General features: G+C 34.0%; 1 protein-coding gene across 2 annotated transcripts; it reads left to right on the top strand.

The window, feature by feature from the left end:
- Positions 1–914: 914 nt before the first annotated feature.
- LOC131843353 (actin-related protein 2) lies at positions 915–13,288 on the top strand. 2 transcript variants are annotated; one of them, XM_059191981.1, is made up of 12 exons: positions 915–1,078; positions 1,149–1,259; positions 3,062–3,076; positions 6,223–6,294; positions 6,602–6,745; positions 7,631–7,733; positions 8,575–8,681; positions 9,073–9,222; positions 10,648–10,773; positions 11,352–11,504; positions 12,533–12,661; positions 13,128–13,288. In XM_059191981.1, the coding sequence occupies exons 1-12, from the start codon at positions 1,031–1,033 to the stop codon at positions 13,167–13,169; spliced, it is 1,200 nt and encodes a 399-aa protein (XP_059047964.1). In that variant the 5' UTR covers positions 915–1,030; the 3' UTR covers positions 13,170–13,288. The 2 variants fall into 2 exon arrangements, with proteins under 2 accessions (XP_059047964.1, XP_059047965.1); XM_059191982.1 differs by lacking the exon at positions 3,062–3,076.
- The last annotated feature ends 1,310 nt before the right edge of the window (positions 13,289–14,598 follow it).

Here is a 14,598-nt window from a genome sequence, read left to right as displayed (position 1 = left end):
ATTAAATAAGCATGTTTGAGCCCTTATGAAAGAAGTATGTTAAAGTTGAAAGTAACTGGAGTGGATATACAAGTCAAAAAGGTCTACATTGTTATTACAGAAAACAATTTTATAATAATGCAGTTAGGAAATAAAAGCATTTACAAAAAGGTTAGTTTAACTATAAATTTATTTTGTACAGATACATGAAACAAATAAACATATTAAACGAAGTCATGTAATTTTCTTATACAAAGAGTTCCTCACCTGATGGTACCATTTCTTCCTCTCTTCATATTCTAAATTATCTGCGAAATTCTTCGCAATACCTTGACTTTTCTTTTCATCAGCATTTTTATCCGGCTTACCGTAATTTGTGTATGCCTCGTCCACTAGTATGTTCTCTTCAAATCTTTTATGCTTCATAATGATTTAGTTCTGAAAAAAACTAAATATAATACGAGTGAAAACAAATATTTTAAGAAAAACTTATATTCACATGGTGCAATGTGTGTTATTGTATGTAATTACAGAGTAATTTACACGGAACTGAAACAGAAGCCAGTACAGTCTGTATAGTGACTACAATTCTTTCATCGGTAATGAACATCGATACTATGTGGTATCGACGTCAAGTCTTCAACAATATTGACAAAAAAGGACGGTTAATAGGTTATCCACAAAAAGCTCTTAAGGTTACAAAAAAAACAATAAGTAAGATTAATTAGGGAACATTACTGACCTATTAAATAAAATAAAAACACTGGTTTGATTATCTTAACTCGATGCTTTTCAATCGTTTTCAACATCGATTTTTGCATATATTTTTTTTAATTTCTTGGAACATAAACACAAACTACAACGGTGAATGACATCAAATCTAATTAATAGTGTGTCATTTCTATGTCAGTTGTGTGAACTGACATATTTCGTAAATATACTATCAATTGCCATCGGTGATTTAGTTGGGTGTAGTTTGAATACATATTCCTAAATTTTATGAACAAATAATTTATCTTAACTAACTTAATTGTATAAAATTATTAACATTATGGATGATCAGGGACGTAAAGTGATTGTTTGTGACAATGGCACCGGTGTAAGTGTTCAACTGAATATATCATTTAGTATTTCCTATGACTCAGTCTTAAGTGATAACACTGTTTCAGTTTGTGAAATGCGGCTACGCTGGCAGCAATTTCCCTGCTTTTATATTCCCGTCGATGGTCGGGAGGCCTATCATTCGAGCGGAGAATAAAATTGGTGATATTGATATTAAGGTACGTTACTCCTTTGATATCCGTCTGTAACTTAATTTAGTGAGAAGGATGGTTAAAAGATGGGGTAAAATGATTTAAAGGCTATGGGGCTACTTATAGGGGAGGCACTGGACAGCTGTCCTGAAATTAATACAATACAATACATTATGCATTAACTTTAACAAGAATCACTACCTTAAAATAATCTTACTAGACCCCCCATGGGACTGAAGCAAGCCTGTTTGCCCCAATTACGGTCAGAATGTGGTATGTCTATTTATTATCAGTGTTCATAAGAGTTATGAAGGTTGATAAGCAAGAGTGGTGTGTAAGGATGGATTTTTGGTACTCTTGGTTTACTCTGTCTACCCCATAGTGAAACTGATGTGAAGATACTGTCCCTATATTGTGCCCAAAATTCTTTCCATTATATCTATTATAAAATAATTATGTTCTATTTAATATAAGTTTTGCCTGTTACAATATTTATTAGTCACTTAAATTATTGGGTATATAAAAATATATATTTAACAAAATTCTTAATAGAAAGTACAATGTAAATATGAAGTACAAAACTATATGGCCAGTATGTCAGCAACAATAAGTATTAATTGAAATTAGAATTTATATCTATTATATGGCAGTAACTATTAAAGTAAAACAATAAGGAAATTGTTATTAAATTATATTATACATATTATTAAAACAATTTTAGTAATATACTAATGATTGTCAATTATGAATCATTAGTGATAATATTAATATACAATGGACTATCTGTTAATGAAATTAAATTTTAATTAAAAAAAAACCACAAACTCCTACAAACCCACTTGAACTGTTACAATATTATATTTTTTCAAATTGAGAATAGAGATCTTGAGAGGGTAGTTACCTCCGAACTTCTCACTCTAACAGAGTAACTAGTGGTGACAAGTAAACAATGTAGAATAACAAATTTGTTATTTGATCATGGTTTATCTGCGATCCGTATGTCTACTATAATCGGATTGGTTGGCAAATGGCAGTGAGAGTCTGCAGTCCATTGAGTGCAAGACTTCTTTTTTAATGATGCCCTCTGGCATACATTCCGGCGTTTTGGGGGGTTGTCATTTAGTAACCTCTGAGCTAGTTCATTAGGGTGGACACTCAGCCAAGTCTTGTATTTTGAGCATGAATAGAATAACAGATAAACAAAATTATATTTCTAAACAAGATAAAAATAAATAAAAACATGTTTATTACAACACTATAGATAGTTCTGTTATTCTTCATGAAGGCAACAATGTACACTGTTTTTTCAAGTATTCAAATCTATATACCTTGTCTGCCATATCAGCAAGTCTGATTATCAATTGCATACCTTATTCTAACAGATCTGAAGACACAATGCAATGATTAAAATAAATCTAAAATGTTATTATTAGATGCTCATAGCAACACAAAATCTGATTGTAGCTGGAAGGGCTGATTGCAGATAGAAAATAAATTATTATAGAATAAGAATTTTGAATTTTAGTTGTTTTTGTCAGAACTCCTTTTGTCAGGTCTAGTTTCAGACATGTTAACTGGTGTTATTTTTATGAAGCTGACTGTACCATATATGTATATTATCATTTCTTAGCAATAGCCCTTGTAATACAATAATTTTAATGGCATATATTTTACATCTCCAAAGATCTTCTTCTGTCAGGTCTAGATTAGAACATAATAAAAACAACTGAATGTATTGTGAAGCTGACTGTACCATATATGTATATAATCCATTTCTTTGCAATAGCCTTTGTTATACAATAATTTTGACCATGGTGTATATTTTACAGGATTTATGTGTGGGAGTAAGAATTGGTAAAATCTATGCATGGTTTTGATGGCCATATAACTAAGTTGTATTTCTTTTATATTAAAAGCATGTATAAATATAACAGTAAATTTAAAATAATATCTAAAATTATGTACATACAACAATTAACCAAAACAGAACTAACCAGTAAAAAAAGGGTTAAATATTCATATACAAGGTTATAATAAATAAATAACCTCAGACATTTAACACAGCTCCATCAACATCTAGTGCTACTATAAGCAGAGCTTGTGTTATAGGTACTATACAACTGATAATACATCGTTTTTTTGTAAATACATACTTAATATACACAGAAAACACTAAGACAGATACAAACAATAATACTCATGAATCCAAAAGTAAAGTGGTGTGCTAAATCGCTAGTCCACCGAGGCCGTCAAAAAAAAACTATACAGTACTGATTTAACTACAACTTATAATTATTTCTAATTTTATATATCATATCTACAATTTCACGCTCTCCAGGCATTTCATCCAGAAATAGTGCAGGTAAAACTGAACTGAGATACAGACTAACATCTAAAAGCAGTGTATTGCAAATTTACCATTTATATTTACAGATTATATAATATTTTAGCACTGTCTCATCGCACTTAATAATTTAAGCAATTAGAATAAACTTTTCTAGTACCAAGTTTGCTTTGGCTGATTTTTTCAAGAAGCATAAAACATCGTAGTTTTTTTAATTGAGCGAATCGCGAAGCGCGGGGCGATCTTAGAGATTTGATCAGACCGATCGAGACCAAAATTTCATCGAAAGTCGCCTTCGGCCCTCCCATCGTTTACCACCTAAAAATCCGATCGGTCAAGTTCGAGTTTTTAAGAACAAACGCGCTCCGCTCAACATGTGACCTGGTGTGTAAATGACACACCGGTAACGAACCTAGTTAATATTGAAATAGCTTTCTGTTGTTAGTTATGATTTTACTGCAGTTAGTAGCATAGCATGTACATATTACATAGCACTAGTAAGCAAATGCTTGCAGTAATTACTACTATTTTTAGTTTTATATCTCTATTCTTTTATATGCCGAAAATAGATGCTACATTGTCGAATATAAAATATCTTATATACATTAATTTACATATATAAATTTATATGCATCTATAGCATACATAGAACAAAGTAATACATCTGCAATGCAAATAAATGACTTATTTACAAAAATAAAACATAAAAAACAGTAACAAATGAAAATAAATAAAAATAAAGAAGTATACGCTGAAAAAGTATATTTATAAACGATTCTGTTTTGTTACAGTGAAACATATTATTCTAGATTTGATATATATTCCTAGATAGACTTATTAAGAAGTTATCTGCGTGGCCATCTCAGTCTCTACTACCTCGCCTATGTCAAGCAGCTTACCACCCAGAATGAATACAAATATTAGGACTGTGCGAGGAATCGAACCCGCGACCATTATATATAAGGCGGTGTGTTACATTACAAAAGCCGTCATATATATCATAGAAATTTCTCTATAATGTTGTCTACATTATAAAGAAATTTCTTCACGTTTAATATACTACTGGGGGAATTATTATATTGCTTTAAATATAGTAAAATCATGTAAAAATTTTAACGTTGATTGTTCTTAATTTGTGTTGTGTATATATTTGTTTTTATACTAATCATGTTTTATATATGAATCAAGTTTTGCATAAGTTATTAGGTCCTAAGTTTTTGCTGTTTGGAAAACTTTGTTTTGTTCTTAATTTAATGCTTTAATAATACAAAACTAATAATAATAACTTGTGTCTATTAGCATTTTTTTAGCACTATTTAGATCCTATGAATATGAACCTTCTGCAAATTCTTCTGAAAGACGTACTTTCTACTCGTAATCATGATTTGTCGGTGACGAGACTGTACCGAAAGTGGTAGAATAAAAAACATAGGACTATTCAGGTGTTTATATTTAGTTCCTTTGAATAAAGATTGTTTCTATTTTAATTGTCATTGCGATAAAAAGTTAGATCCTTCTCAAAAACTATCTGTATTCCAAATTTTAAGATGTTTTGTTAAGTCATTAAGAACGTGTGTTATGTTTTACAATTATTAAATATCGTAGTTTATTGTAGTATTAAAACGCGAAGTTTTTGTGGTTAATAAAATTCATATGTATAGTTATTTTATATGTATAATTTAGCAAATTATATATTACATATATAATCTTTATTGGTAACTTTATGACCGTTTATAACTGCCCCACAACACTTTCTATATACCTAAAGGTTAGCTGGTGGAGATACAGCCTTGAACTCGCCTTTTTGTACAAGTTATATTGTGCATTAAATAATAAATAAAGATTATTGAGAATGAGTCATAAATTTCTGTGTATCATTTTTTTTTATTGGGGTGTTTGAGCTATTGTCAGGTGCTTGGATCTGTAGCACTGCGATCTACATAGATCTATTGTTCTCGCCCTTTTTCAGAGTTCGCTACCCTAGACCCGTCAGGGACAAAAATTTAAGTTTTTCTTTTTTTTTATACTACTATTCTTAGGAGCGATGGTGTTTATCTCCTCAGCAAAGAGTGTAAACTTTCCAAAGGAGATATTACGTTTATGCATAAGTGGGCTACGACTCCATAAGATGTGTAGTGGCGTTTCCTCTTCAGTTTGGCGACACTTTGGGGGTAGATATAAAAATGAATATAGGTTGGACTCTTCTGAGCCGTTATGTAAAAAAAAGCACCTGATTTTAACTTACTAGGTAGTTGTAATTAGATGCAGTTGTTTTAGTGTAGTTTTAGTAAACACACATAGAAAACCAATTCTAATTCGTTCTTTTGTTGCCTTCGGATCGGCTTTTTCATTCTTTTGGCTTCTGTTTTATTATGTATTAACATACACATACCTACATGACGGTAACTTCAAATAGGATAGACAGAAATATAAAAAATTGTCGACATTGTTGTAAATGCAACTCTCATATGAATGCCTACAACAGTTTCTCATATGAATGCCTATTTATATATAATACAAAATGGATAAGGCTGGATGATTTCCCGGGCATGATGTTGTCATTAAATAATTGACCAATTCAGTATGTGCTTTATATGTATCAGGAGTAGAGGTCAAATTGCAATGTATATATTTGTATGTTGGCAGGATTTGATGGTGGGAGATGAGGCGTCACAGCTTCGTTCCATGTTGGAAGTCAGCTATCCGATGGAAAATGGGGTAAGTCTATCTCTACTGCCATAGTAATGTAAGTTCAAAAGTATGTCTATCTGTCACCATTTCACGACTAAAGTACTGAAGAGATTTTAATAAATTTTGATTAGAATATAGGCAATCTTTTGTTTTAAAATAGCTTGTTAAGGCTGTGAAGACAGCTAGTCAGGGCAGTTCAGACAGTCATAGTAATATTATAATAGCAAAACTGTGGGTTGTCTGTCTGTCACTTTGTCACTGCTGAACGGCTGACCACTTACCATCAGGTGGACAAAGTTTGTCATTTTAATTACATAAAAAAATTGATCGACAGGTGGTTCGCAATTGGGAGGATATGTGTCACGTTTGGGACTACACGTTCGGTCCCAGCAAGATGAACGTCGACCCCAAGGAGACGAAGATATTACTCACTGAGCCACCCATGAACCCTACCAAAAACAGGGAGAAGATGATTGAGGTATAATAATAATAATGTCAGGACAATACGCACAGCGCCATCTAGACCCAAGTTAAGCTAGATAAAGTTTGTGTTATGGGACTAGGTAACTGATACAAGTACATAGATTTTTTAATATTTTATTATATTATATTATATATAGAAAATTATACCTCGATTAACGAACAATCATGTATTTTTTATTTGGGGGGGGGGGGGGGGGGGATGTTTGGGTTTACGCTGGCGGGGCACCAGTGGAGGGTGATAAGATGAACATGAGGTCAGGTCAGTTAGTCCATCGTGACAAATTCACCAGGGATTTATCACGATGGTTTCCAGAGGTACCACGTGGAGGTCAACCTGACATGGTATATTGCTAGCAATGAGATTATACTCAATTTACTTACCCCCCCTGGTTTGGCCTATTCCCCTGACAAGCCTAGCTAAGTCTAGCGACCTATAGATCTATTTCTTCGGCATTTTTCAAAGTTACGTACTACCCAGTTAAGTACTACTCAGTCCCGTTAGGGACAAGAATGGAAGGATATTCTTAGGAGCGATATTTTTTATTTCCTCAGGATAGAGTGTATACTTTCCAAAGGAAATAGTTCGTTTATCCATGAGTTGCCTACAACCTCATAAGTGTAGTGGCGTTTCCTCTTCAGTTTGCCGACACTTAGGGGGTAGATATAAAAATGACAAAATTGGCGAAATCTGCAGATTGATGTTAAGCTAAGGTCCAAAATTCGCCATGTGTTTATTCAATTTGCAAAGTCCAGAAAAGGCCCCAGTCATGATGCATATATTGTTTTTACTCAACAGTAACCTTGTTCGTATGTCATATGTTTATGTGTAATTCTGAATGAGTATATAAATATCTAAAACCCAAAATAATTTTAATTGCAGGTCATGTTCGAGAAGTACGGGTTCGATGCCGCGTACATAGCGATCCAAGCCGTCCTCACTTTGTACGCGCAGGGGCTTATATCAGGCGTCGTAGTAGATTCAGGTATGTCTTTTAATATTAACTTGTGATTTGCCCCGGTTTCGCACAGATGCAATTGCAGATATCTTTGTCCAAATTAGTTATAAATAACATAAGTGTTGTATTAATACGTGAAGCGATTTTGTACCTCTGTTTACGAAAATAGCAAGACTATGAAATTTCGTACACATATTGTTTTTTTTTTTAGAAATAATTATAATATATCTAGAGAATTCATACAGCGCCACGCTAAGCATGCTTGAATAAATAATAATATATAAATAACCCTGGACAAATAACACAGCGCCACCTAGTCCGACGGTAAGCAGTTTGTGTTATGAGTACTAGTCAATTGATGTAAATCTAAATATATATAACTCAAAGGTGACTGACATAGTGATCTATCAACGCACAGCCCAAACCACTGGACGGATCGGGCTGAAATTTGGCATGCAGGTAGATGTTATGACGTAGGCACCCGCTAAGAAAGAATTTTGATAAATTCTACCCTCAAGGGGATGAAAGTTTGTATGAAACTCACAAAATTAAACCGATCGGGCTGAGATTTTGCATGCATAAAAAAAAGGTTTTTTATAAATTCCACTCTTAAGGGGATAAATTAACGCGAGCGAAGCCGCTGGCAAAAGCTAGTACTTAAATATATTTGTTTTTGTAAACACATATAGTATGTATACATAGAAAACACCAAGACCGATATAATCAATCATACTCATGAATACAAAGTTTGTACCATGCTAGGAATCGATCCCGTGAGTATCGGAAAAAAACCACTAGAGCACTGAGGCCGTCAAATTGAGCAATAAGCAATCTCTTATATTTTTTTATGTCTTTTATTCTATTATAGGCGATGGAGTAACCCACATATGTCCGGTGTATGAAGAGTTCGCTCTGCCCCATCTCACCAGACGGCTGGATATAGCTGGCAGAGACATTACTAGATATCTTATAAAGGTAATGTATTTTTTATTATTACCTGATTTCTTTTATTTATTTATATATATTCAAATAAAATTCATAGCGCTGACAGTATTATATGAAGAATTTCTCTTGTTTTTTGCAACATTTCTCACTGATGCTTCGCTTCTATTAGTCGTAGCGTAATGGTATATAGCTTAAAGCCTTCCTCGACAAATGGGCTATCCAACACAAAAAATAATTTATAAATTCGAACCACTAGTTCCTGAGATTGACGCGTTCAAACAAAGAAACAAACTTCAGCTTTATAATATTAGTAAATTATATAACGGTTTAATAGTTCTGTGATAAACATGACAAAATTACAACCAAATTGATAATTTATTGACATACGTGTAAAGTTTAAAATGTCATTTTGCCTTTACAGTTGCTGTTACTCCGCGGGTATGCATTCAACCATTCCGCTGATTTTGAAACAGTCCGCATGATGAAAGAAAAACTCTGCTATATCGGGTACAACATTGAACAAGAGCAGAAGCTGGCGTGGGAGACCACAGTGCTTGTTGAACCATACACGGTGCGTAAAGTTTTTTTTTTCTATATTTAATCGAATGTTTTTCGGAATACTCTAATGTTGTTGTCCGCAGCTGGCCTTTACAGCTGCACCGGACGATAGGGTGCGAGTGCAGATTGCACTTCAAACCAAAGGAAGTACTTATGGAGTGGCTGAAGGCAAACTTCCGTCTAACGGATACGTATTTATTCTGAGTCTAGCAATGCCCTCAGACTAAATAAGGATTCGAATCTTGGCTCGGGCCGTCGTAATTTCGATCCCCGTTTGAATTGGACTATTTTGCGAAAGTCCATTTCACTACTTAATAAATATAAATAAATAACTCTGGACTATTAACACAGCGCTATCTAATCCCGAGGTGATACGTATTTATTCTGAGTCTAGCAACGCCCTCAGACTAAATAAGGGTTCGAATCTTGGCTCGGGCCGTCGAAATTTCGATCCCCGTTTGAATTGGACTATTTTGCGAAAGTCCATTTCACTACTTAATAAATATAAATAAATAACTCTGGACTATTAACACAGCACTATCTAATCCCGAGGTGATACGTATTTATTCTGAGTCTAGCAACGCCCTCAGACTAAATAAGGGTTCGAATCTTGGCTCGGGCCGTCGTAATTTCGATCCCCGTTTGAATTGGACTATTTTGCGAAAGTCCATTTCACTACTTAATAAATATAAATAAATAACTCTGGACTATTAACACAGCGCTATCTAATCCCGAGGTAAGCAGAGCTTGTGTTATGGGTAGACTAGACAATTGATATAAATACTTAGATACTTTTTTTTTAAATACATACATAATATACATAGACAACACCGCTAGATCCCCGAGGCTGTCTAATGTGAAAGTGTATAAATAAATAAATATAAACGTAATATTATATACTGTTTTAAATTTAAGGCAGATATTATCTATAAAATGTTATTTTAGTGTATGTACCGTATTTAAATTCATATACATGTAGTAAAAACGGTAAAATATTACAAACAGACACTCCAATTTTATTTATATGTATAAAACATATAAATAAAATTGTATACATGCATATGAATTTAAATACGGTACATACACTAAAATAACATTTTTTACAATTTTTGTCTGTTTGTTGCGGCTAATCTCTGAAATGGCTGGACCGATTTTGACGGGACTTTTTTTAATGAAATAAAGAGTAAATAAGGCTACTTTTATTTTAGAAAAATAAAGTTAAATTCCACGCGTACGAAGTCGCGGGTAAAGCTAATATAATATAAACTTAATATTATATATTGTTATAAATTTGACGCGATCATTATTTATACGTATAATTAGAAAAAATGAGCCGATCGTACCACGTTGTATTTATTTTTATCGAGTTCAAGATATTTCAGCAGTGTTTCAACCGCCATGATCATGATGTTATATATACGTATACTGACTATTGCAGCTACCTGACGGGCGCGTGATAAAAGTGGGAGGTGAGAGGTTCGAGGCTCCGGAGGCGTTGTTCCAGCCCCACCTCATCAATGTTGAGGGTCAGGGGATCGCAGAACTTGTGTTCAACACAATACAGGTATGGATTTTTTTAATGGATGAATATGGAATGGTGCACATACCTGCTCTAACGGTTTCCGCTTGCGCAACACCGGTGGACGATGATAAGATGAGCATGAGGTCAGGTCAGTTAGCCCATCGTGACAAATTCATCAGGAATTTACTTACTTTTATTAATTACTACCTGTTCCCGCGACTTCTTCCGCGTAGAATAGTGACCTTGAATAGCATTTTTAATTATTAGGGTTAATTATAAATATCCAATTGAAAAACTTTCGTCATTCCAGCTTTATAAATGACGAATTTGCATACCAACTTTTAATGTTGTATTTACTTATATTTAATCAATAGTCTAATAAGTTTTAAGCTTTAAAAATGTATGTGCTGTACTTTCATACAACAATTCATCACCCCTTTCAACCCTTTTTTTCCCATTAAAAAGTAGTCCATGTCCTTTCTCAGGGTCTAGACTATCCTGGTATCAAATTTCATTTAAATCAGTTCAGTAGTTTTGGAGTGAAAGCGCGACAGACAGACAGAGTTACTGTCGCATTTATAATATTAGTAAGGATATAATAAAATGTTAACTTATTGTAGGCGGCTGATATAGACATGCGGAATGAGTTGTACAAGCACATAGTGCTGTCCGGAGGCTCCACTATGTACCCGGGGCTGCCCTCGCGGCTCGAGAGGGAGATCAAGCAGTTATACCTCGAGAGGGTGCTCAAGAATGACTGCGACAAACTGGCCGTAAGTATTCCTGTCAACCAATCAATCAGACATTGAAACCTTCAAGAAAAGAGTGTATTCCTTCTTAAAATGTCATCTCATGCATGTTGGGTCTTAATATAGTAAATAGTTAATTCAAAATGAGGAAGTCAAAAATTTACCTGTGATGTGACAGGTATTGTGGCTTTTTGTTAGAGATATTTTTCTATACTACTATGGTGGCAAACAAGCATACGGCCACCAAATACTCCAATCGATTACTGCTATTGAGTAAAAACAACATATGCATGATGACTAGGGCCCTCACAGGACACTGCAAATTGAACAAGCATATGGCTAAGCTAGGCCTATGCACGACTAGTATCTGCAGATTCTGCCAAACTGAAGAGGAAACGCCGCTTCACATCTATGTGGTTGTAGCACTCATGCATAAACGAAATATCTCCTTTGGAAAGTTCACACTCTTTCCCGAGGAGATAAAAACGATCGCTCCTAAGAATATCCTTCAATTCTTGTCCCTGACGGGTCTAGGTAGCGAACTCTGAAAAGGGCGAGCACAATAGATCTTTGTAGGTCGCAGTGCTACAGGTGCTACACATCTGACAATAGCCCAAACAACCCAATAAAAAAAAATAAAAAAAGCATACGGCCCATCTGATGGTAAATGGTTACCGTAGCCTATAGACGCCTGAAACACCAGGGTTGTTACGTGCGCGTTGCCGACCCTTAAGAAACCTTAATATACCCGCCTTGAAAAAACCCATGTTGTAGTCTCGTGAGAAAACCTCGGCAGGTAGTTCATTCAACAATATAAGTATACACGGGGGGAAGCTCCTCTGAAACCGCACTGTCCGAAACCACTTAGGTTCTAGCGTATGGGGATGAATTCCCTGTTGATTGCGAGTGGTGCGGCGAGATATGTTTTATTAGGATGAATATTTAGTGTTTGCAAACTATTTTTAAATGTTTTGAGTACAATACCTGTAAAAGAAAGTACAATATGTACAGTTTCGGCTGACCATTGTGTTTTTATTATTAATTTCTTTTAGAAATTCAAAATCCGCATCGAGGACCCGCCGAGGCGTAAGGACATGGTGTTCATAGGGGGTGCTGTGCTTGCTGAAGTGTGTAAGAACAGAGACAACTTCTGGCTCTCCAAGAAAGAGTATCAGGAACAGGTGGGTTTTTTTTCTATCTTTTTTATGTTTGGAAGAGGACGGAGCGGACCACCTAATGGTAAATGGTAACTGTTGGCAATATACTTGAACTTATGTATCTGTAGCAATAGTTTATACGCTACGCAGCATACATTGTAAGATGTGCACCTGTTGAGTGCAATGATGAATGTTAAATAGAGGAAGAAGATAGTAGCAATATTGAATTTTATTTTTATGGATGATAATGGAATGGTGCAAAGGCAGGTGTTGACGGTTCACGCTGGCGAGGCAGTGAAGGATGGTAAGGTCCGGTCATATAGCCCATCTTAGCAATTTATCACGATAGTTTCCGTAAGGCAGAACCATGTGGAGTTCAACCTAACGTGGTACATTATATAGCAACACCTACAACCTAGCAATGGGGTTATTAGTCCAGGTTGTATTGAGTTGATATATTTTGTTATTATATTAATATTATTGTTTCCAGGGCCTCTCCTGTTTACGGAAGTTGGGACCAAGAGCCAGCTAAATATAAGACTAAGACTACTTTCCAATAAATAAATTTTCTATTATTAATTTAATATGGAGCAACATACCAGTAAATAATATTGTATATCGACTTAATGATTAAATTTATTAATTAAACTAAAGCAAGCATTTTTAATACCTATTTTTAAGACTTAAATGTGTTGGAATTAGCTGTAAGATATTTAATAAATAAAGAAAATATGTATTGTATGTATTTAAATAACTATATATTATCCCTTTACATTATTCTTATTCGGGAATAATGAAATTAAAGACGCAGAGTAACTTGTATGACTTTTATATTGAATCTTATAAAAACTACAAAAGTAATCTATAACTTTAATCTATTCGAAATACCAACACACAAGTTTCTTGCTCATTCTTATAGTGATGAGTCTGCGTTCCGAATGACTGGTAGAATAAAAAAATATGACTATTCAAAAGTGCTTGTATTGAGATTATTTAAATAAAGATTATTTCTATTTCTTTAGGTTATAAGAAATGCTATTTCTTAATAAAAGACATTATTATTAGTTGAAGCCGTTTCGGAGGAGTATGGTAACTAACATATATGTATATGTTGGTCCATAAGATACAATATGGGCAATTAGTATCCTGAATAAGTAATATGAAAAAAAGGATAAACTTAATTATAGACAGAGCAAAGGTGCACTTATCTCTAAAAGAAATTTCTAACAGTCAACCTAATTGTGTCGGTAAAACTAGCAGAAATTGCAGTATGATGTTGAAATATATTATATCGACTCAAAATACCTCGGAATTACAGAAAATTTTGTAGTAGTTCTGGTAACACTACATTTAAAAGTGTTGTAACTTTTGTTTTTTCGGAATACTCTAATGCTGTTGACGGCAGCTGGCTTTTACAGCTTCACCGGACGATAGGGGGCGAGTGCAGATGGCACTCCAAACCCACGGAAGGACTTATGGAGCGGCTGAGGGCCAACTCCCGCCTGACGGATACGATTATTATAACTTTAGAATGAAATATGTAATTTTTGATAAAATGTAATGTTAGCGCGATTCAATTTCTTATGAGCGCCATCTAGTTATGAATGTTAGTAACATTGTTATATTGTCTACTGCCATGCATGCCATTGTTATTCTTATAGCAATAATTTAGAAACCAGTTTCTCTCTATAATATTAGTTTAGGAATAATCTAGAAGATAAAAAAAATACTAGAGTGATTTAGTAAAAAATTATGTATTTACAATCTCTTGATTCAATTATTTTATCACTGTATTGCAGATAGTAGATGCATAGTGTTTCATTTTATACTTTACAATTCATCTGTGATATAAACTAATTTACTTCCATAATTGCAATTATTTACAGTTCTCCAGATAATTACAGAATTGTGTTTAATTATAAGAAACATAATTGTACTTGGTCATAATGGTATATAAGGTC

Source organism: Achroia grisella, unplaced genomic scaffold (assembly GCF_030625045.1).
Source record: "Achroia grisella isolate CSIRO2021 unplaced genomic scaffold, CSIRO_AGI_Agris_v1 utg295, whole genome shotgun sequence".
Taxonomy (NCBI): Eukaryota; Metazoa; Arthropoda; class Insecta; order Lepidoptera; family Pyralidae; genus Achroia; species Achroia grisella.
This window is presented reverse-complemented; position numbering and strand designations above follow the sequence as displayed.